We start from the raw sequence: 23,415 nt of genomic DNA, 5'->3' as shown, positions 1-23,415 counted from the left end.
CCTAGTGTGTGGGGATAGTATATGTATGCGGGGATTGCTGGTCGGCATAGACCAGAATAATGAAAGGCATAGATAGAGTGGATGTGGAAATAGATGTTTCCAATGGTGGGAGAGTCTAGGACCAGAGGTCATAGCCTCAGAAAAGCTGAGGAGGAACTTCTTCAGACAGTGGGTAGTTAATCTGTGGAACCCATTGCCACAGAGGGCTGTGAAGGCCTAGACTAGACAGTGGATATTTTTTTTAAGGCAGAGATAAACAAGTTCTTGTCAATGGTTATGGGGAGAAGGCAGGACATCGGATTAGGAGGCAGAGATCAGCCATGATTGAAAGGCGGAGCAGACTCGATGGGCCCAACGGCCTAATTCTACTATAACTTGTCTCGGTGGGCCGAATGGCCTGTTTACGCGCTGTATCTCTAAATGAAACTAAACTAACCGAAAGTCTGAAGAAGGGTCTCGACCCGAAATGTCACCCATTCCTTGTCTCCAGAGATGCTGCCTGTCCCACTTGAGTTACTCCAGCTTTTTACGTCTATCTCCGGTTTAAACTATCTGTCATTGTATCCCATGTGATCTAACTTTCAGAGTAGGAAATGTGCTTTAAAAACAATTGTTTAATCGTTGACGGCAGACCCCCCCAAAAAAGCTAGAGTAACTCAGCGGTGTCAGGCAGCATCCCTGGAGAGAAGGAATGGGTGGAGACCCAAATATTGATGAATAACGTTGTGATATTTCCGTGCCTATCAGATCTGGGGGAATCCCTATTCTCCGCCCCCAGTTAAAGTGTTCACGTAATGAAACCAGCCTGGCAGCGCCGCCCAGCTTGACTGAGAGCCGAGGGATCCCAGCTCGTCACGAAGTACAGTCTCACTCACTCGCCCCGGGGGGAACCAGGGAGGATGGTTTCAGACGCCGTGATGAATGCAGCCTCACCGAGCCGATGGTGACTGCCGCCCCTTACGGTCCCGCACAGACCCCGCGGTGCGAGAGGAGGCGATGGATTCCCTGCTGAGCGAGAGCACCGAGGAGGCGAGCTTGGAGCTGCTGCTGGAGCGGATGGGCGACATGATGGCCTCGCTGGAGGTGTTGTACCCGCTGGGGGACGAGACGGCTCTGTACGGCCACAGCACTGAAGAGCCGCCGCCGCCACCACCACCGCCGCCGCAGGAGAGAGACGTGTCCCGCCGGCAGCCCAGCTTGCTCGCCACCGTCACATACGGCTCGGTGGACGATTTACTCAACTTCGCCAACCAGGTCTCCAGCACTTCCCACAGATTCACGCCGGACACGGACTACGAGGCAGGAGTCATACTAAATAAGGTGACGAATCTTCAAACTCCCCTTGACTCTCAGTCTGAAGAAAGGTCTCGACCCAATCCTTCTCTGCCTGTCCCGCTGAGTTACTCCAGCTTTTTGTCTCTATCTTCGGTTTAAACCAGCGTCTGCGGTTCCTTCACACGCATTCTTAACTCGAGAACATCGTTTTCAAATATGTGTAGGAAGGAACTGCAGGTGCTGGTTTACGCCGAAGTTAGGCGCAACATGCTGGAGTAACTAATTTGAGGAAGGACATTCTTGCAGCTTCAGTACACCAGGTTAATTCCCGGGATGAAGGGACTGTCATATGATGAAATAATGGAGCGACTGGGCTTGTATTCACTGGAATTTAGAAGGGATCTTATAGAAACATATAAAATGATTATAGTATTGGACAGGGTAGATGCAGGAACATGTTCCCGATGTTGGGGGAGTCCAGAACCAGGGGCACAGTTTAAGAATCAGGGGTAGGCCATTTAGAACTGAGATGAGGAAAAACTTTTTCACGCGAGAGCTGTGAAGTTGTGGAATTCTCTGCCTCAGAAGGCAGTGGAGGCCAATTCACTGGATGCATTCAAAAGAGAGTTGGATCGAGGTCTTAGGGCTAGAGGAATCAAGGAATATGGGGAGAAGGCAGGAACAGGATACTGATTGTGGATGATCAGCCATGATCACATTGAATGACGGTGCTAGCTCGAAGGGCCGAAGGGCCACTCTTGCACCTATTGTGTATGTGTCTATGTAACTCAGCAGGACAGGCAACATCTCTGGAGTAAAGGAATTGGTCTATCTTCATTTTCAAATATTATACATTTTTATATGTTAAAGAACTACTTACTAAGTGACCTTTAGTAACCCATAAAGGTGGAAGTCCTAATTAAATGGTTTTTAATATAGTGTTAAATAACACTAATATAGTGTTAATATATTTTAAGAAAGTGCTTTCCAATGCACTTTGTAGCCCACTATGTAGGAAGGAACTGCAGATGCTGATTTAAACTGAACATAGACACAAAAAACTGGAGTAACTCAGCGGGTCAGACAGTATCTCTGGAGAGATGGAATGGGTGACGTTTTGGGTCGAGACCCTTCTTCAGACTGAGAGCCAGGGGAAAGGGAAACGAGAGACATAGACGGTGATGTGGGGAGATATAGAACAAATGAATGAAAGCCATATGCAAAAAAAGTAACAATGATAAAGCAGGGGGAGTCCAGAACCAGGGGCCACAGTTTAAGAATAAGGGGTAAGCCATTTAGAACGGAGATGAGGAAACACTTTTTCTCACATAGAGTGGTGAGTCTGTGGAATTCTCTGCCTCAGAGGGCGGTGGAGGCAGGTTCTCTGGATGCTTTCAAGAAAGAGCTAGATAGGGCTCATAAAAATAACGGAGTCAGGGGATATGGGGAGAAGGCTGATTGGGGATGATCAGCCATGAGCTGGCTCGAAGGGCCGAATGGCCTCCTGCACCTATTGTCTATTGTCAAACAGGCCATTGTTAGCTGTGTGCTAGGTGAAAACGAGTTACAGACAATGAGACTCAACAAGACGACTTTGAAGCTAGTACGGGGGGGTGGGGGGGTAACGGAGAGAGAGGGGATGCAAGGGTTACTTGAATTTAGAGAAATCAATATTGATACCACTGGATTGTGAGCTGCCCAAGCAAAATTGCACAAGCCAAGTACGTATTTTTTGAAGGGTGGTTATTATTGTGACATCGTGGCAACTTTGCACAGATGCCAGAGTCTAAATCACCCAGATGATCTGTTTTCTAAATCAGTAGTTTAGGCCCATGTGGTAGTTTGGTTGTAGTTTAGTACATTTAGTTTAGATATGTTCTCACGGGGATTACTTGTTTTCGTGGGGAAATTCCTTGCACTGATGCTGACAGTACTCTAGGGGCTTTCACCCCCATCTGAAGAGTTTCAGTTTAGTTTATTGTCATATGGGTGCAGTGAAAAGCCTATGTTGCCTGCCAACCAGTCGGCTGAAAGATAACAGAAGACAGACACAAAAAGCTGGAGTAACTCAGCGGGTCAGGCAGCATCTCTGGAGAAAAAGAATAGGTGATGTTTTGGGTCAAGACCCTTCTTCAGATTCCAACTCCGACTCTGGTTCCAGTCGTCCAAGTTTGGACCCAACCCGGATTACAGATACCACTCCCTATAGTAGAAAGACAGTGCATGATTACAATCATGCCATCCACAGCAAAGATCCTATAGCGGAGCAAGATAGACCACTTCTGCTAAATGCAATGGGTTGACATGTAGTACGCAACGGAGCGGAACGTGGGCCTTTTTATCATCCATTTCAGTAACCCGAACCGACCCGACTCGCAGTGTAATCAACGTTGCGGAGGAACAGTCTGTGTTAATAAATTATAATTCTGAAAATGAGGAGAAGATTTTTTTACCACATAACTTTTATTTTTACGAGGATGTTTCCGTAACCGGCTTCCGTCTCCGCACTAGTATCTTTGCTCCGCTGTGGGATCTTTGGTGCGGAGACGGAAGCCGGTTACGAAAATGGGGCCTAAAGTTACCCATGAATCTGCCCATGACCGTACTACGTCTTTTTTGTCGAGTGATCTATCTTGCTCGCTATAGGATCTTTGATCCACAGTGCACATGATAATGAGAATAATGTGAATAACGTTTGGTGCAAGATAAAGTCCATTAAAGATAGTCCGAGGGCCTCCAATGAGGTAGACAGTTGGCTGAAGAAGGGTTTCGGCCCGAAACGTCACCAGTTCCTTCTATCCAGAGATGTTGCCGGTCCCGCTGAGTTACTCCAGCATTTTGTATCTATCTTCGAGGTAGATAGTAGTTCAGACTACTTGCTCTCTAGTTGTCGTAGGGTGGCCTGCTGGGAAGAAACTGTCCCTGAATCCGGAGGTGTGCATTTTCACATTTCTCCACCTTTTGTCCGATGGGAGAGGGGGACGGAGTCATACAGCTCAGAAACCGGCCGTTCGCCCCACCCTATCCTTGCCGACCATCAAGTACTATTCTAGCCATGGCAATTCAAGTGTTGGCCTGGATATTAATTAGATATTGTGAGATGTTTTGTCTCATCTCGAAAATGGCACCTCGACTAGTGGATCATTGCTCTATCAAACACTGTCACTGTTTCAGAGACAAGAGAAAATATTTTGTGTCGTAAAGTAATTTTGAATACATTCTAAACACACTGATGTGCTAATGAATGGTGAATGCATTGTATCCATTTAATAATGGGATAGACACAAAAAGCTGGAGTAACTCAGTGGGACAGGCAGCATCTCTGGAGGGAAGGAATGGGTGACGTGTCGGGTCGAGACCCTTCTTCAGACATTAAGTAATGGGTTGTTGACATTAAGCTGAATTATTTTTCTTAGTGTCCTTTTTTGATTGTTATCAAAAGAAACAAAGATGTGCATTTGTATGTTATTTTATTTAACATCCCTTTCATGTAAAAGTCTTTAACAACGGAAGTACAATCAGTGTAGCAAAGTGAGGAACTCTGCAGCTGATTTTCACACAGCACGTCCCCACTAACAGCAAAATGAGAATGGCCATCTGCAGTGTTGACTTATCTGTTCTTCTGTTGAACAGAGTGATATAATTATCAACAATGGACATTATGGAGTCAACGCCGAATTCTCCTTGTTTCCCTGGAAATTTGCCCATAGAAATATCGGGCCTGGCTACATTCCTCGAGGTACTTTTGGAAAGTGCCACCTTGCACAGGATAAGATGACAAAAAAACGAATGGCGTGCAAACTGGTAAGTAGCGCACATCTTCGTTTACGGAAATGCACTTACTTCAAAAAATGTAACTTTTTAACACTAAGTATTTATACAAACTACAATAGTATGGCGCAGCAGTAGAGTTGCTGCCTTACAGCGCCAGAGGCGCGGGTTCGATCCCGACTACGGGTGCTGTCTGTATGGAGTTTGTACGTTCTCCCCGTGACCGCGTGGGTTTTCTCCGAGATCTTTTGTTTTCTCCCACACTCCAAAGACGTACAGGTTTGTAGGTTAATTGGCTTGGAATAAATGTAAATTGTCCCTAGTGTGTGTAGGATAGTGTTAATGTGGGGATTGTCGGTCGGTGCGGACTCGGTGGGCCGAAGGGCCTGTTTCTGCGCTGTATCTCTAAACTAAACTGGACTAAATTAAACTAGTGCACAAGTAAATTGGTAATTTACGGCCAATTCAACTTTGCTTAGTCTCAACATCAGTAAGAATATCATAGAAAATAGGTGCAGGAGGAGGCCATTCGGCCCTTCGAGCCAGCACCGCATGATATCATTGTTCTATCTGGGACATATGACAATAAAACACTCTGGACATCATCTGTTCAGCTCATCATCATATCTCACAATCCCTCTTCTTGGTAAAAAGAAACAAGCGGGATTCTCCTAAATCATTTGTGTTGTTCATTTTAGTCGCCTGTTCCTGGAATTTGCATCATGGCTCTTTGTGTAGAAATAATTCCATGTGACTTCCCTTTGTTCCTCTTTACTGTTGCATTTAAATGTGAACCCTCTCGCCAGGGTTAACATTCAGCCTGTGTCAGATTTTGTTCATTCTCTTCATTATCTTTAAAGTTGCAATGCGTTTGAAAGCTATTTGGCATCAAAGAAGCTTTCGCAGAAGGTCTGCGTTCCTCTCAGGCTTCTGACATTTGTGTGCACCCGCAATCCAATACATCAGGCACAAACGTATTAAAGTCACCCTGTGTTCCTGTTTGATTCGGTGAAGGAATACAGAAGTGTTTCTTACAAAGTGGACTCGGTCTCTATTTTCTATAGTTTATAAACTCTTATTAACCTCCTCTTGAAGTATTATATAATTCATACAGGACTCAAATGGGAGGGATACAGGGAGGACGTCTCTTTGAATGAGAGGTTTACAACCAGGAAATAGTCTAAGAACAAGGGGTAAGCCATTTAAGGCTGACGCAAGGAGAAATATTTTCATGCAGAGCATGATGCAAAGGTAAAATTCTCTACCCCAAAGACTCAGTGCATTCTGTGCATTTAAAACCGAGATTTATACATTTCTGGGAATCGAGGGTTAGAGTGACAGAATCAGAGCTATACAACATAAAACAGGACAGCACAAGAATAGGGGCAGCACAGTGGTAGAGTTGCTGCTTTACAGTGCCAGAGACCTGGGTTCCATCCTGACTATGGCTGTACGGAGTTTGTACGTTCTCCGAGTGCTCCGGTTCCACATCCCAAGGACGTACAAGTTTGTAGGTTAATTGTCTTCTTTAAATTGTCCCAAATGTATAAGATAGCACCAGTTGTACTAATAAACTTGGACAAGTGATTGCAAGTTGGTGTGGACTCGGTGGGCCGAAGGGCCTGTTTCCTCGTTGTATCTCTAAACATGCCCTTCACCTCACAATGTCTGTGCCAAAACATGATGCAAGAACACATACACGATACAGAGGCAGAAACAAAATGGAAACATGCCCTTCAGCCTAGCTTGTCCACGTCGAGAATGGTCACAAAATGTTGGAGTAACTCAGCGGGTCAGACAGCATCTCTGTAGGTCTGAAGAAGGGTGTCGACCCATAGCATCACCCATTCCTTCTCTCCAGAGATGTTGCCTGCCCCGCTGAGTTACTCCAGCATTTTGTGTCCAGTATCTCTGGAGAAAAGGGATAGGTGACGTTTTGGGTCGTGACCCTTCTTTCTTGTCCATGTCGAGACTACGTTGGCATTCTGAGCTATTCCATTTGCCAGCATTTGATCCATATTCCTGTAAATGTTTCCGGCCTGATGATAGGAATACCACAAAATGACAGAGCATCAGCTGTTGTTGAATTTTGGAGCAGGTACTGCGACTCAAAGACCTACTCCTACTCCTAATTCTTGTGTATTTATATTATAAAACCTATCTGAAGATCGGTGGCTCAGCACTTCAACTCCCCCTCCCATTCCGAATCCGACCTTTCTGTCCTCGGCCTCCTCCACGGCCAGAGTGAGGACCACCGCAAATTGGAGGAGCAGCACCTCGTATTTCGCTTGGGCAGTCTGCACCCCAGCGGTATGAACATTGACTTCTCTAATTTCAGGTAGTCCCTGGTTTCTCCTCCCCTTATCAGCTCTCCCTCAGCCCACTGGCTCCACCTCTTCCTTTCTTCTTCCCGCCCCCCACCCTCACATCAGTCTGAAGAAGGGTTTCGGTCCAAAACGTCGCCTATTTCCTTCATTCCATAAATGCTGCCTCACCCGCTGAGTTTCTCCAGCATTCTTGTCTACCTGCCAGCATCTGCAGTTCTTTCTTAAACCTGAAGACCGAAATGTTGAGTTTAGTTTAGTTTAGTTTAGTTTAGAGATACAGCGCGGAAACATGCCCTTCTGATCACCGAGTCCGTGCCGACCAGCGATCCCCGCACATTAACACTATCCTACACACTAGGGACAATTTACATTTATACCAAGCCAATTAACCTACAAACCTGTACGTCTTTGGAGTGTGGGAGGAAACCGGGGATAACCCACGCAGATCACGGGAAGAACGTACTAACTCCGTACAGACAGTATCCCTAGTCAGGATCGATTCTGGGTCTCTGGAACTGTAAGGCAGCAACTCTACCGCTGCACCACTGTGCCGCCCTACACCAAAGTGTGTTATATATCGTTAAACCACCTGTGACCTGTAGGATATGAATCATCCAGGATAACTGTACAGTGCGAATTACCTAAGCATACTTGCAGTGGAGTATTCACTTCCTGCACACTCGGGGCACATTACTGAGGCCAATTAACCTACCAATCTTTGGGATGTGGGAGGAAACCGGAGCACGTGGATGATACCCATGTGATCAGAGGAAGAACGTGCAAACTCCATACCCGAGGCCAGGATCAAACCGGGTCTCTGGCGCTGTAATGGGCCTGACCCACTTATGCGACTGCAGGAGACTATGCAGTCGCCACATGGTCGCCACATGTTCGCGGGTGGTTGCCGGGGAGTCGCCTTCATGGTCGTGAGGAGTTCCCACATTCTGGGAACTAGTCGTGGCCTCATTATGGTCGCCGCGAATTTTGCAACATGTTAAACATGTTGAAAAATTAGCGGTGACTAGAATGAAGCCGCCATGGAGAGTAGCGAGAATTCTCGAGCCGTAGTTGGGCCGCCAGGAGGTCCTAGTGGGTCGCCAGGAGGTCGAAGGTTCTCGTAGGTTGTAGCCGGTGCTGACCTGTGAATTTCATTGGCTCATTGGGGGGAAAAAAACGGTAAACAGTAGTTTTCAGAACCAAGGATAACCGACCGGTAATGTTAAATGTCCGCCGAGCTTCACAGACGTGTATCTCTGGCTTCATAAAAGTTGTCTCCACTCCTTCTCCCCCCTGCTCCCCCCCCTCTCTTTTAAAGGACTTACCGTACACTGTGCTTTCACCGTCTTAATTACAGCGCCAACCTTCCTGTTCATCGCGGTGTGTGTCTGTATCACATTGGCTTTGCACCGTGTGGATTTCACTCAGACAGCGCTCCCCCCCGCTTGCCCTGTCCTCCGCCTGCATAATGGGCTGGTGAAGGAAGCGATGTGTGTGTGTTCCAACTTGACAGTCGCCTGAAAAATCACCTAAGTGGGACAGGCCCATAAGGCAGTAGCTCCACTAGCTGCGCCACCGTGCCACCCTGATGGCGCTAAACTCATCTCCTCTGCCTGCACATGTTCCAAATCCCCCCGTTCCCTCCGCATCCATGTGCCTACCTAAAAGCCTCTTAAACACCACCATCGTATCCACCTCCAACCCTGGCAGTGCATTCCAGGCACCCACCACCCTCCGTGTAACAACCCTCACCGCACATCGCCTTCAAACGTCGCCGCTCTCACCTTAATGCTGAGCCCTCTGGTCCTTGACATCGCCATCCTGGGGGGATAAGTTCAGAGTGTCTACCCTAGCCATGCCTCTGTACTGTGTGTGATTATGGTGCTGGCGAGGGGTTGATAGAGGCCAGGACACCGCATATTTTTTGGGACGTCATTTAGTAACTTGGTTTAGTAACTTAATAATAATAATAATACATTTTATTTATGGGCGCCTTTCAAGAGTCTCAAGGACACCTTACAAAAATTTAGCAGATAGAGGAAAAACATGTAAGGGGAATGAAATAAATAGTAGAGACATGACTAGTACACAAAGTAAAGACAGAATACAATTCAAAACACAATACGAGGCAATTAATGCACAGATGAAACTTGTCAGTTTCTTTGTTGAACTAAATTAAGGCGCAGTGTGGAAACAGGCTCTTCGGCCCAACTTGCCCACGCTGGCCAACATGTCCCAGCTGCACTAGTGCCTCCTGCCTGCATGTGGCCCATATCCCTCTTAACCAATCCTATCCATGTACCTGTCCATATAGAGGCATAGTGATATAGCATGGAACCAAGCCCTTTGGCCCAACTTGACCACACCGGCCAACATGTCCCAGCTACACTAGTCCCACCTCCCCGTGCTTGGCCCATATCCCTTCAAACCTGTCCTATCCATGTACCTGTCTAATTGTTTCTTAAACGCTGGGAGAGTCCCAGCCTCAACTACCTCCTCTGGCAGCTCATTCCATACACCCACCACCCTTTGTGTGAAAAGGTACCCCTCGGATTCCTTTTAAATTGCTTCCCCTTCACCTTAAACCTAGGTCCTCTAGTCCTCGACTCACCTACTCTGGGCAAGAGACTCTGTGCATCGACCCAACCTGTTCCTCTTATTAGGGATGTGTAGGAAGGAACTGCAGATGCTGGTTTTAACCAGATAGACACAGAAAACTGAAGTAACTCAGCGGGTCAGACAGCATCTCTGGAGAAAAGGAATGGGTGACGTTTTGTGTCGAGACCCTTCTTCAGAGTGATAGTCCACAAGGGTTTGTGCGTGGGAGATTGGGTCTCATGAATTTGATTGAGCTTTTTGAAGTAGTAACAAGAAGATTGAGGACAGGACCATAGAAATCGTCTCCATGGACTTCAGCAAGGTCTTTGATAAAGTTCCGTGTTGTAGGCTGCTCTGGGAGGTGAGATGAGATCTCATGATCCAGGAAGAACTAAAGGGCCTGTCCCACTTGGGCGACATTTTCGGCGACAGCCTAAAAAGAGGTTGTTATTGGTCCTTAGATTTATTGTAGATACGTTCATTTCCAGTGTGATTATTATACTTCGTTGTAACCTTCTTGTGTTGTGAAGGCGGGAGACGGGGAGTGTCGTAGCTTGACGTGTCGGTGACGCGGAGTGTCGTACAATTTGACGGTTTTTAGGGCAACTACAGGCGTCAGTCGCTGACGTTTGCAGTCGCCGAAAAAATCGCAAAGTGGAACAGGCCCTTAACTAACTCCTGGTAGGAACCAGATTGTGATAGTGGAAGTTTGTTTTTCACACTCGAAATCTGTCTCTCAGGGAGGTTGGTGCTGGGCCCAATGGTGTTCGATACTTACAGTATATCAATGATTTGGATGAGAATGTACGAAGCATGATTAGTAAATGTGCAGAGGACACTAAAAGTAGGTGGTATTGTAGACAAAGAAGATGGCTAACAGAAATTGCAATGTGACTTGACCAGCTGGGCAAGGGTGGGCGAAGAATAGCTAATGGATAGCTAATTCAGATAAATGTGAGGTGTTCCATTTTGGGAAGTTGAGTCAGAGTTGAACAATCACAGTGAACGGTTGGGCTCTGGGAAGTACTGTAGAACAAAGGGGTTTATGAGTACTAATGCATAGTTCCCTGAATGTGGTCTTGTAGGTTGGTAATGATGGAGAGGAAGGCTTTTTAGCATGCTGGCTTTCATCAGTCAGAGAATCGACAACAGGAGTCTGGGCATTATATTACAGGTGTACAAGGTTAACATGGCCTCATTTCGAGTATTGTGCTCATCTTTGGTCGCGCTGCGGTAGGAAAGATGCCATTAAGCGGGAAAGGGTGTAGAGAAGATTTACAAGGATGTTGCCAGGACTTGAGGGCCTGAGCTATAGATAGGAACAGATTGGGCAGGCCAGGACTTTATTCCTTGGCATGTAGGAAACTGACGGGTGATCCGATAGAGGTGTATAAGGTCATGAGGAGAATAGATAGGGTGAATGCACAGTCTTTTTCACAGAGTAGAGGGCATGAACTACAGGGTACAGGTTTAAAGTGAGAGAGAACAATGTTTTCACACAGAAGGCAATGTGTGTATGAAATGAGCTGTCAGATGAGTTGGGCAGTCCTTTCGGGTTAGGCAGAGGTTCACTTGCACCTCCTCCAACCTCATCTACTGTATCCATTGTTCAAGGTGTGGACTCTTACACATCGGCGAGACCAAACGTAGACTGGGCGATCGTTTCGCTGAACACCTTCGCTCAGTCCACCAGGACCTACCTGATCTCCCGGTTGCCAAACACTTTCATTCCCCTTCCCATTCCCACGCTGACCTTTCTGTCCTGGGCCTCCTCCCTTGTCAGAGTGAGGCCAAATGCAAATTGGAGGAACAGCACCTCATATTTTGCTTGAGCAACTTACACCCCAGTGGTATGAATGTTGATTTCTCTAACTTCAAGTAACCCTTGCATCCCCTCTCTCTCCATCCGTCCCCCACCCAAGTCTTACCAATTTCAGTCACCTTGTTGAGTCTCATTGTCTGTAACCCGTTTTCATCTAGCCCACAGCTAACAATGGCCTATGTCATTTATCATTGTTACGTTCGTGCATATCTTTCATTCATTTGTTCTATATTTCTCTCTACATCACCATCTATATCTCTCGTTTCCCTTTCCCCTGACTCTCAGTCTGAAGAAGGGTCTCGCCCCGAAACGTTACCTACTCATTTTTTTTCCAGCGATGCTGTCTGACCCGCTGAATGACTCCAGCATTTTGTGTCTGTCTTGAGAAGGTGAAGTAGTTGAGGCAGGTACAATAAAAACAAAATACATTTGGACAGGTAGGCATATGGATGGGAAAAGTTTAGTTGGATATGGGCCAAACCCAGGCAAAAGGGGCTAGTTGGGCTGAAGAACGTGTTTCTGTGCTGTACGACACTATGAAATTCTTAAGGGGTTGGACAGGCTAGATTGTTCCCGATGTTGGGGCCAGGACAAGGGGTCACAATTTAAGGATAAGGGGGAAATCCTTTAGGACCGAGATGAGAAAAACATTTTTCACACAGAGAGTGGTGAATCTGTGGAACTCTCTGCCACAGAAGGTAGTTGAGGCCAGTTCATTGGCTATATTTAAGTGGGAGTTAGATGTGGCCCTTAGATGTGGCTAAAGGGATCAGGGGGTATGGAAAGAAAGCAGGTACAGGATACAGAGTTGGATGATCAGCCATGATCATATTGAATGGCAGTGCAGGCTCGAAGGGCCGAATGGCCTACTCCTGCACCTATTTTCTATGTTTCTATGAATCTTACACGTGCAAATCTAATTTCATGAATTATATGATGCGTTCTCTTTTCAATTCAAAGATACCAGTGGAATACTTTAAGCCTGCCGACATTAAAATTCAAGCACGATTCCGTCACGAGAACATTGCAGAATTGTACGGTGCCTTACTCTGGAACAACACCATACACCTCTTCATGGAAGCTGGAGAGGGAGGCTCGGTCTTGGAAAAATTGGAAAGCTGTGGGCCAATGAAGGAATACGAAATCATATGGTTGACCAAGCATGTCCTCAAAGCCCTTGACTTCCTGCATTCCAAAAAAGTCATCCATCATGACATTAAACGTAAGCCTTTCATTTAATTACGATTTTTTGAATAGCGGCAAATCTTTAAAGCTGTTGGTCCATGAAAGGAATGATGGAATGATTTCCAGTTTGGCCATTTTCTCACAGCCAGCAACATAGTTCTCATGTCAACGAAGGCAGTGCTGGTAGATTTTGGACTCACTATCCAGATGACCGAGGAAATCTACATTCCCAAGGACATTCGAGGGACAGAGGTGAGAATGTTTTGTTTAGTTTAGTTTAGTTTAGAGATACATTTTGAAGCTAAAACTTGAATTGTGTAAACCATGTTTCTATCATGTTTCTATCATGTTTCAAATTGGATGACAGTTTTGATGTGCTCCCTGTATATATTGATGGAAAAAATAATCCATGTTCATATATTCAGATAATTTATCTAGTATGGAGGAACAGCACCTCATATTCCCAAATCACGTTGCACTTATGTGCAATGACAATAAAAGATATTATTATATTTCGCTTGGGCACTTTACACCCTAACGGTATGAATATTAACTTCAAGTAACCCTTGCTTTCCCCCTCTCTCCATCCCTCCCCTTTCCCAGTTCTCCGACCAGTCTGACAGTCCCCGGTTACATTTTATCTCTGTTCACCTTCTCCTGGCTAACAATGATCTATTCTACATGCTCCTTGGTCTTCATCTCTTTTGATGTCTCGTTTTCACACTTTACCCTTCCTTATCTCTGTCTCTCCCTCACCCCTGACTCTCAGTCTGAAGAAGGGTCTCAGTCTGAAGACCCGAAACGTCACCCATTCCTTCTCTCCAGAGATCAATCAAAGACTTTATTGTCATTCAAAAATACACCAACAAATGCAAGTTTGAACGAAATTTCGTTGCTTCTGGCTCACCATGCAACGTAAAATAACAAAAGGATAAAATAGATAAAAAGATAAAATAGATAATAGTGGCGGCACATTATATGGAATTCAAGAGTCTGATGGCTCGGGGGAAGAAGCTGTTGCAAAATCTGGCCATTCTGCTCCTTATACTGCAATACCTTTTGCCCGAGGGCAGCAGATGCTGCCTGTCCTGCTGAGTTACTCCAGCATTTTGTGTCTCTCTTCGGGTAAACCAGCATCTGCACTTCCTTCCTACAGAATATTGTTTTCTAGTTCTTTGCAAACTGCAACTGTAAACTGGCAGCAGTGTTTCTCATAAAGAAACTGTAGCAGAACCAACAGATTTGTTATTTTGTTTTTGCTTCAGATTGGAGGTTTCAATTCCTTTTAGAGGTTTCTGATTTTAAAAATAATCCGGCACGCTGGCACAGCTGGTAGAGCCGCTGCAACACAGCACCAGATCCCTGGGATTGATCCTGAACTCGGGTGCTGTCTGTGTGGAGTTTGCACGTTCTCCCTGTGACCGGGTGGGTTTCCTCTGTGTGCTCCGGTTTCCTCCCAAAGACATGGGAGTTTGTAGGTTAACTGCCCTCTGTAAATTGCCCCTAGTGTGTATGGAGAGGATGAAAAAATGTATCTGACAGAAGCAGTATGAGTGGGTGATCGATGGTTGGCATGGACTCGGCGTGGACTCGGTGGGCCGATGGGCCTATTTCTATGCAGTGTCTCTAACGAAAATAAACCAATTTGGTGGTACACTGCTTTAGCAATTTGAAGAGTTTGTATCTCTGATAATGTGTTTTTATAATAGTGAGACATGTTTACTGAGATATTGCAACAGAATCTCTCCATCTTTGGTGGCTGCTTTATGTTTGAATAAACCATTCCATGCTTGGAAACACATCTAAATTGTGGTTTGTGATGGAGATGGCTGATAACAGGAAGTGTTAGAGAGCGGAGAAAAAAAGCAAAACTACTGGAGGAACTGCAGGTCAGTGGTAAAGAAAATGTGGGCTGCCACAAGGCTCATTGCTGGAACCCCAGTTATTTACAATATACACTAACGATTTAGACAAAGGAATTAAATGTAGCATCTCCAAGTTTGTGGATGACACAACGCTGGGTGGCAGTGCGAGCTGCGAGGAGGATGCTATGAGGCTGCAGGGTGACTTGGATAGGTTGAGTGGATGGGCAGATGCATGGCAGATGCAGTGTAACGTGGATAAATGTGAGGTTTGATGGCAAGAACAGGAAGGTAGATTAATATCTGAATTGTGTCAGATTAGGAAAAGGAGGGAGATCATTTGAGTATTGGAGGTCCTTCCGCAGTTGTACAGGGCCTCTTAGGGCTAATGGAATCAAGGGATATGGGGAATAAGCAGGAATGGGGTACTGATTCTAGATGATCAGCCATGATCATATTGAATGGCGGTGCTGGCTCGAGGGGCCGAATGGCCTACTCCTGCACCTATTTTCTATGTTTCTAAAATGTTAAAATACACCGCAAAGATTAGTCAAGGCAATCTTTATTTAAGAGCGTCAAATACAGCGATCGCTGGGAACAGTCTAGCAGATTGCTCAGTGAACAAAGATCCATCTGGCCCTTAGCGGCAGAATCTCCCATTGATGTGTTGTTTACTGCTGCACCCACTTAAGCATTTTTTTCCTTCTTCAGAACGGTCTTATAACAATTACAAATCATGCACCTCCAAAAGACAGATTAATAAACATAGCTCAGCCCCACCGCCATTGCAGATAAACAGATGCACTGTCACCCTTTCAACTTCATTTTATTGTTTTACGATTGCCATTTGTCCTTCTCAGTCAGTCAGCATCCATAGAGTGAAATGGACGGACCGTTTCAAGTCGTAGCGTTCCGACATGGCATGACCCCAATTTTAAGATGCTGAAGATACCAGCATCTGCAGTCTCATGTGTCTCCAGAGTTCAGAGTGAAGGGTCCCGCCCCGAACCGTCACCCATTCCTTCTCTCCAGAGATGCTGCCTGTCCCGCTGAGTTAAGGGCCTGTCCCACCTGGGCGTCATTTGCGCGTCACGCAGGTGGCGCGCGAGGATTTTGAGAATCCCAAAACCCTGGGGCGCCGCACGCTACCGCGCATTACTGCCTACGCCACCACATCTCGCCATGCGCTGGTAATGCACCCGTCACGACTTGTGCGTCATGACGCGTAAATGATGTCACGTAAATGACCGTGCAAATAACGCCCAAGTGGGACAAGCCCTTTACTCCAGCATTTTGTGTCTCTCTTCTGGTGAAGCCAAATAGAGAAGGTGTAGAAAAAATATTAGAACAGCAGAAATTTGAATTCAAATACCCCTAGTTTCCGGCAAACATTTGTACCAGATAATCCTGTTATGTGATTTGTAGCAAGGTTTGTTTTCTGCAAATGTTTTCTAACAGATTATTGTAATCTAAAATTAGATAAGGCATAAAGATTTAGAGAAAAGTAAAGAAACGGATCTGGGCAAAAAGGCATGATAGCATATAAAACAAGAATGTTGTTGCAGTTTCTGCCTCGACCACCTCCTCTGGCAGCTCATTCCACACACCCACCACGTTCTGTATGGAAAAAGTTGCCCCTCAGATTATTATTAAATCTTTCCCCTCTTTCCCTACATACCCGCAGGTTCTTGATTCCTCGACTTTGGGTAAAAGACTCTGTACATCTACCCTATGTACTCCACTCATGATCTTATTTACATCGATCAAATCTGTTTCATAAATGAGGAATAAATGATACATTTCTCATGTATAAAAAAATAATAATTCTAAGTAAAGGGCCTGTCCCACTTAGGCTATTTTTTAGGCGATTAGGCTGTTGCCACATGGTCACCAGGGTATCGCCTGTATGGTCGTGAGTCGTCTCCTCAGTCGCCCAAAGAGTCGTAGCGTCTTACTGGCACCGCTGGATTTTCAGCATGTTCACAGCGACAGTCGGCGACAGTGGGTTTGACGCCAATGAGCGTAGCTTGACTTCTCCTGACGTAGGTGCTGCCGTAGGTTGTCGCCAGGTGACGTAGGTTGTCGCCGGGTGCTGACTTCGGTGAATTCCATTGGCGACTACCTACGTCAACCGGCGACAGGTACCGGTGACTGAATTGTCTTCAGTTGTCGCCGACAGGGTTGTTGCTTGTTGTAGCTTGTCGCGGGTGGACGTACGTGTGGTCGTAGGTGTGGTCGTAGGTGCACGTCCTAATGGTGTAGTTGCCGGTTGTCGGTAGCTTGCCGTAGCTTGACGTCGACTAGGTGGTAGGTTGTTGTAGACATTGTCGTAGGGGGAGTCCAGTCGCAGATTTTTCGGCAACCTGCTACGACTATGACAGTCGCCTGCAGTCGCCTAAAAATCGCTTAAGGCTCTTAAAAGATATTGGATGGAATATTACTGAACACAACTTGCCAGTTTTCTGTAAGTTACAGTATGGAAAGATAAGATTTGTTTTGATTCGTTGCCTTTATTCATTGTGTTTGTTGCGCACTTCGGACAAATCAATAAGCGCTCTACCACTATGTGCCTTGCATATTGAATAAACACAGGATCAACAAAACTGATTTCACCATCATGGATTTTAAATTCTGTTAAAAAGTAACATGTTAATTTCTATGTACGTAGCAATTTTGGGCCCCATATCTGAGGAAGGATGTGCTGCTGCTGGAGATGGTCCAGAGAAGGGTTACGGGAATAATCCCATCGAAATTACTGGGTTAACATATGATGAGCTTTTGACGGCACTGGGCCTGTACTCGCTGGAGTTTAGAAGGATGAGGGGGGGAACTCATTGAAACTTAACGAATAGTGAAAGGCCCGGATAGAGTGGATGTGGAGAGGATGTTTCCACTAGTGGGAGAGATTATAAGTAGAGGTCATAGCCTCAAAATTGAAGGACGTTGAGGAGAAATTTCTTTAGTCAGTGGGTGGTGAATCTGTGGAATTCGTTGCCATGTGAAAGCTTTTGGCCATCACCTTTCGGAGATAAAAGTGATAAGGCTGAGCAGGAATGATTTCACATTTAAAGCACTTCATTTTGAGGTTATTGGACGTATTGCCACAAGTGTGTATTCTGTGGATGGAAAGTAAAAGCATGTATGTCCTCGGTGGTTCTGTAGTGGTTAGGCGGGAAAACACTTTGTCAGTTCTGGGCACTACCCTCCGTAACTCCCTGGTCAATTCGTCCCTTCCCACCCGAACCAATCCCCTGTCCGGGCACTTCCCTTGCAACCGCAAGAAATGCTACACTTGTCGCTTTAACTCCCCCCTTGACTCCATCCAAGGACCCAAGCAGTCGTTCCAGGTGAGGCAGAGGTTCACCTGCACCTCCTCCATCTATTGCATCCGCTGCTCTAGGTGTCAGCTGCTCTACATCGGTGAGACCAAGCGTAGGCTTGGCGATCGCTTCGCTGAACACCTCCTATCAGTTCGCAATAACCAACCTGGTCTCCCGGTGGCTCAGCACTTCAACTCCCCCTCCCATTCTGAATCCGACCTTTCTGCCCTGGGCCTCCTCCATAGCCAGAGTGAGGACCACCGTAAATTGGAGGAGCAGCACCTCATATTTCGCTTGGGCAGTTTGCATCCCCAGCAGTATGAACATTGACTTCTCTAATTTCAGGTAGTCCTTACTTTCTCCTCCCCTTTTCAGTTCTCCCTCAGCCCATTGGCTCCACCTCTTCCTTTCTCCCCCCCGACCCACCCTCACATCAGTCTGAAGAGGGGTTTCGTTGCCTATTTCCTTCGCTCCATAGAGGCTGCCTCACCCGCTGAGTTTCTCCAGCATTTTTGTCTACCCATCTATGGGTACAGCCTACCCATTGTCCTGTAAATTGTTAGTTTCCACACCAGGACATCTGAATCAAAAGGAGGGATTGTGTCCAGTTCTGGGCACCATGTTATGGGAAAGATATTGTCAAGCTCGAAAGGGTTCAGAGAAGATTTACGAGGATGTTGCCAGGACTAGAGGGTGTGAGCTATGGGGAGAGGTTGAGTAGGCTAGGTCTCTAATTCTTGGAGCGCAGGAGGATGAGGAGTGATCTTAGAGAGGTGTATAAAATCATGAGAGGAATAGATCGGGAAGATGCACAAAGTCTCATGCCCAGAGTAGGGGAATCGAGGACCAGAGGACATAGGTTTAGGTGAAGGGGGAAAGATTTAATAGGAATCTGAGGAGTAACTTTTTCACACAAAGGGTGGTGGGTGCACGGAACAAGCTGCCAGTGGAGGTAGTTGAGGCTAGGACTATCCCAAAGTTTAAGAAACAGACAGGTACATGGATAGTAGATAAAAATGCTGGAGAAACTCAGCGGGTGTGGCAGCGTCTATGGAACGAAGGAAATGGGCAACGTTTTGGGCCGAAACCCTTCTTCGGCCCAAAACGTTGCCTATTTCCTTCGTTCCATAGATGCTGCCGCACCCGCTGAGTTTCTCCAGCATGTTTATCTACCTTCGATTTTACAGCATCTGTAGTTCCTTCTTAAGCAAGTACATGGATAGGACAAGTTTAGAGGGATATGGACCAAGCGCAGGCAGGTGGGACTAATGTAGCTGGGACATGATGGCCGGTGTGGACAAGTTGGGCCGAAGGGTCTGTTTGCACACTGTATCACTCTATGACTTTGAGATTATAAACCATGACTTAACCTTCAATTATATTTTTTTAATTTTAGTTTTATATGAGTCCAGAAGTTATTACCTGCAGAGGACATTCAACCAAATCAGATATCTACAGTCTTGGCTCTACCATCATCCACATGCAGACTGGGAATCCACCTTGGGTGAAGAGGTATCCTCGGACAGCCTACCCATCGTATCTGTACATTGTAAGTTTCCACTAAACAGGGCATTTCAATCAAAAGCAGGGATTGTTTCAAGGTGGAACACCTATCTAATTGAAGAAATGCAATGTTCTTAAGGTCATCTACACGATGTGTGTGTTCTTGTTTTATTGTACCGCTGCTGGCAAATTCATTTCACTGCACTTTATGCGCAAGTGACGAATAAAACTTGGCTTGACTTGATGAAACGAAACGAAGAAATTCATCGTTTTATTTGCATTGTTAAGATTGGTCCCTGTCGTTGAGGCTAAAATGTAGATTCTTGTTTTAAACTGAGAAATCTGGGCGTGTGGCCAAGGTACGTGTGACTGGAAATCAATAGCTGGGCAGGTGAGATGAATCAAAGAGTTGGTGAGATTGAGAAGTGTTAATTTTGAAGAGTTTATGCATCCTCGTGCATAAGCTAGTGAAACATAATATTCAGATGTATTGGGCACTTTGTATGACAAATGGTAAGTTGGGCCTAATGGGCCTGTCCCACTTGCCGATTTTTTTTAGGCAACTGCCGGCGACTGTCATAGTCGTAGCAGGTGGCCGAAAAACTGGCGACAACCTGCGTCATCCTGGCGACAACCTACCACAGCACCTACGTCAAGCTACGCTCATTGGCGTCAAACCCACTGTCGCCGAAAATTTTTCAACATGTTGAAAATTTAGCGGCGACCAGAAAGACGTTACGACTTTTTGCGCGACTGAGGAGACTACTCACGGTGACCACCGGCGAACATGTGGCCTGTAGTTGCCTACATAATCACATGTGGGACAGGCCCATTACTGAAAGAGTATTTTAATACAAGTCGGAATGTCTTATTCCATTTATATAGGGCCTTTGCGACAACATGTCAGGGATATGGATGCGAGTTTTGATCTCCCCAATTAAATCGAACGTAGTTAGTTTAGTTTAGAGATACAGCGCGGAAACAGGCCCTTTGGCCCACCGAGTCCAGATCGACTAGCAATCCCCGCAGATTATCCTACACTATCCCACACATACACACACAATAGGGACAATTTACATTATGCCAAGCCAATTAACCTACAAACTTGTGTGGGAGGAAACCGAAGATCCCAGCAATAACCCACGCAGGTCACGGAGTGAACGCACCCACTCCGTACAGACTTCACCCGTAGTCAGGATCGAACCCTGTATCTCTGGCGGTGTAAGGCAGCAACTGTACCGCTGCGCCACCGTGCCGCCCATTGAATGTACTTTGTAGATTAAATTATAACGAGAGGTTAACAGGCTGGTACCAGTGATAGGAGGTTTATTGTAGGAGAAATTGAGTCGACCCTGCGTCAATTCTCCACAGAATAGGACGAGAGGTGACCTCATTGACATATACAAAATTCTAGAGAGCTTGACAAAATAGATACAAGGAGCCTGTCTGCCCTGGCAAAGGGGTCTAGAACTAACGGTCGCAGGCTGAAGAGAAGGGGTATGCCATTTACATCCGAAAGGTGGAGAAATCTCTTCACTCTGAGAGTGGTATATCTGTGAATAGTAATGGATGATCGATCAGTCATCGATTGCATTCAAATCTGAAATCAATAGATTTCTGAATATTGAAATCTGAATCTGAAATCAATAGATTTCTGAATCGAGATATGGGAACAGCACAGAAAATGTTAATGTTTCTCGATGGCTTGATGTTTCTCAGCCATGATATTATTGAATGTATAGGAAAGAACAGCAGACGCTGGTTTACACCGAAGATAGGCACAAAATGCTGGAGTAGCTCAGAGGGACAGGCAGCAGTTAGGAGAGGAGGAATGGGTGACGTTTTGGGTCGAGACCCTTCTTCAGACTGAGTGTCAGGGAGGGGAACACTGGAGGTGTGGGAAGGTGCAGGACAAAGCAGAGCCTGCATCGATGACGCAGGGAAAGGTGGAGCCCACAATGGTCCCTTGTTAACTGGGGTGGAAGTGATAAGAAAGGAATACAAATGGTGTAACTAGAGAGAGGACTATGGTGGGGAAGGGACGGAGAGAGAGGGAATGCAAGGGTTAGTTGGAGTTAGGGAAATCAATATCTTGTCGTTGGGTTGGAAGCTGGCCAAGCGAAATATGAGGAGCTGGGCCTCACTCTGACAATGGTGGAGGCCCAGGACTGAAAGGTCAATATGGGAGTGGGAAGGGGAGTTAAAATGTTTTGTAACTGGGCGATCGTGTAGGCCAAGGTGGACGGAGATAAAGTGTTCAGCAAAACGGTCGTCCAGTCTGTGCTTGGTCTCACCGATATAGAGGAGCCCATATGGAGAACACGGGATACAGTAGACGAGGTTGGAGGAGATGCGGAGGGAATGGTCTCTGCAGAAAGATGAAAGGGGTGGAGATAGGAAGATGTAACCAGTGGTGGGATCCCGTTGGAGGTGGCGTAAATGTCAGAGGATTATGTGCTGTATACGACAGCTGATGGGGTGAAAGGTAAGGACTAGGGGGACTCTGTCACTGTTGTGACTGGGGGGAGGGGGAGCAAGAGCGGGGTTACGGGGTAACAAGACACACATATGAGGACCTCATCTAACGTAGAAGAGGGGAACCCCGTTCCCTAAAGAATGAGGACATCTCAGATGTACTGGTATGGAACACTTCATTTTGGGTGCAGATGCGGCGTAGACGGAGGAATTGGGAGTTGGGGATAGAGTCTTTACAGGAGACAGGGTGGGAAGAAGTATAATCCAGATAGCTGAGGGAGTAACTGGGTTTGTAATTGATGTCAATCAATGGTTTGTGATGGAGACGGTGAGATCCAGAGAGGGGAGGGAGGTGTCGGAGATGGTCCAAGTGAATTTGAGTGCAGGATGGAAATTGCTGGTGAAGTTGATGAAGTCAGTGAGTTCTGCATGGGTGCAGGAGGTCGCACCGACGCAGTCGTCAATGTAGCAGAGATAGAGTTCGGGGATAGGGCCAGTGATTGTTCAACGTACCCTACAAAGATCCAGGCATAGATGGGGCCCATGCGAGTGCCCATAGTTACGTCTTTGATTTGGAGGAATGTGGGTCCAAGTGAACTTGAGTTAACAAAGTCCATGAGTTCTGCATGTGTGCAGAGTCAAGGGACCAAATCGCCTAATTCGATTATTTTCCTTTATTTCTTAATGTTTTGATATGCCTTTTGATGCCTAGATAAAATGAGGTGAATGTTGAAATTTGCCTGCAGTTCGAGACTACATGGTCACTGTAGAATTGGTTAATTTAGCACCAATAATCAAGTCGTCAAGTCAAGAGAGTTTTTTGTCATGTGTCCCAGATAGGACAATGAAATTCTTGCTTGCTGCAGCACAACAGAGTATTGTAGGCATAAATAAATACAGAACGGTTCATTGTGTCTATATAGCATAGACCATATATGTACACATAAATAAACAGACAATGTGCAATAGGCTGTTATAGTCCAGAGTTTGTTTGATGGCGAGTTTAATAGCCTGATGGCTGTGGGGAAGAAGCTGTTCATGAACCTGGATGTACCAGATTTCAGGCTCCTGTACCTTCTACCTGATGGCAGTGGAGAGATGAGTGTGTGGCCAGGATGGTGTGGGTCTTTGATGATGTTGGCCGCCTTTTTGGGGCAGTGACTGCGGTAGATTCCTTCGATGATGGGGAGGTCAGAGCCGATGATGGACTGGGCAGTGGTCACAACTTTCTGCATTGTTTTCAAATTCAAACTCTACCCTTATTAGTTTAGTCAGAGAGT

At 46.1% G+C, this 23,415-nt stretch overlaps 1 protein-coding gene across 1 annotated transcript in view; it reads left to right on the top strand.

Moving 5' to 3' along the window:
* The first annotated feature begins 801 nt into the window (after window positions 1–801).
* map3k8 (mitogen-activated protein kinase kinase kinase 8) overlaps window positions 802–23,415 on the top strand; it is a 33,125-nt gene continuing 10,511 nt past the window's right edge. The window contains exons 1-5 of the mRNA XM_033045152.1: window positions 802–1,320; window positions 4,909–5,079; window positions 12,751–13,012; window positions 13,121–13,227; window positions 19,554–19,706. Coding sequence (XP_032901043.1) covers window positions 922–1,320; window positions 4,909–5,079; window positions 12,751–13,012; window positions 13,121–13,227; window positions 19,554–19,706 — 1,092 coding nt within the window. The 5' untranslated portion in view covers window positions 802–921. The remainder of the gene's footprint in view (window positions 1,321–4,908; window positions 5,080–12,750; window positions 13,013–13,120; window positions 13,228–19,553; window positions 19,707–23,415) is intronic.

The sequence above is a fragment of the Amblyraja radiata genome, chromosome 2 (assembly GCF_010909765.2).
Source record: "Amblyraja radiata isolate CabotCenter1 chromosome 2, sAmbRad1.1.pri, whole genome shotgun sequence".
NCBI lineage: Eukaryota > Metazoa > Chordata > Chondrichthyes > Rajiformes > Rajidae > Amblyraja > Amblyraja radiata.
Note: the sequence above shows the minus strand (reverse complement) of the source record. Positions and strands in the feature narration are given on the sequence as shown.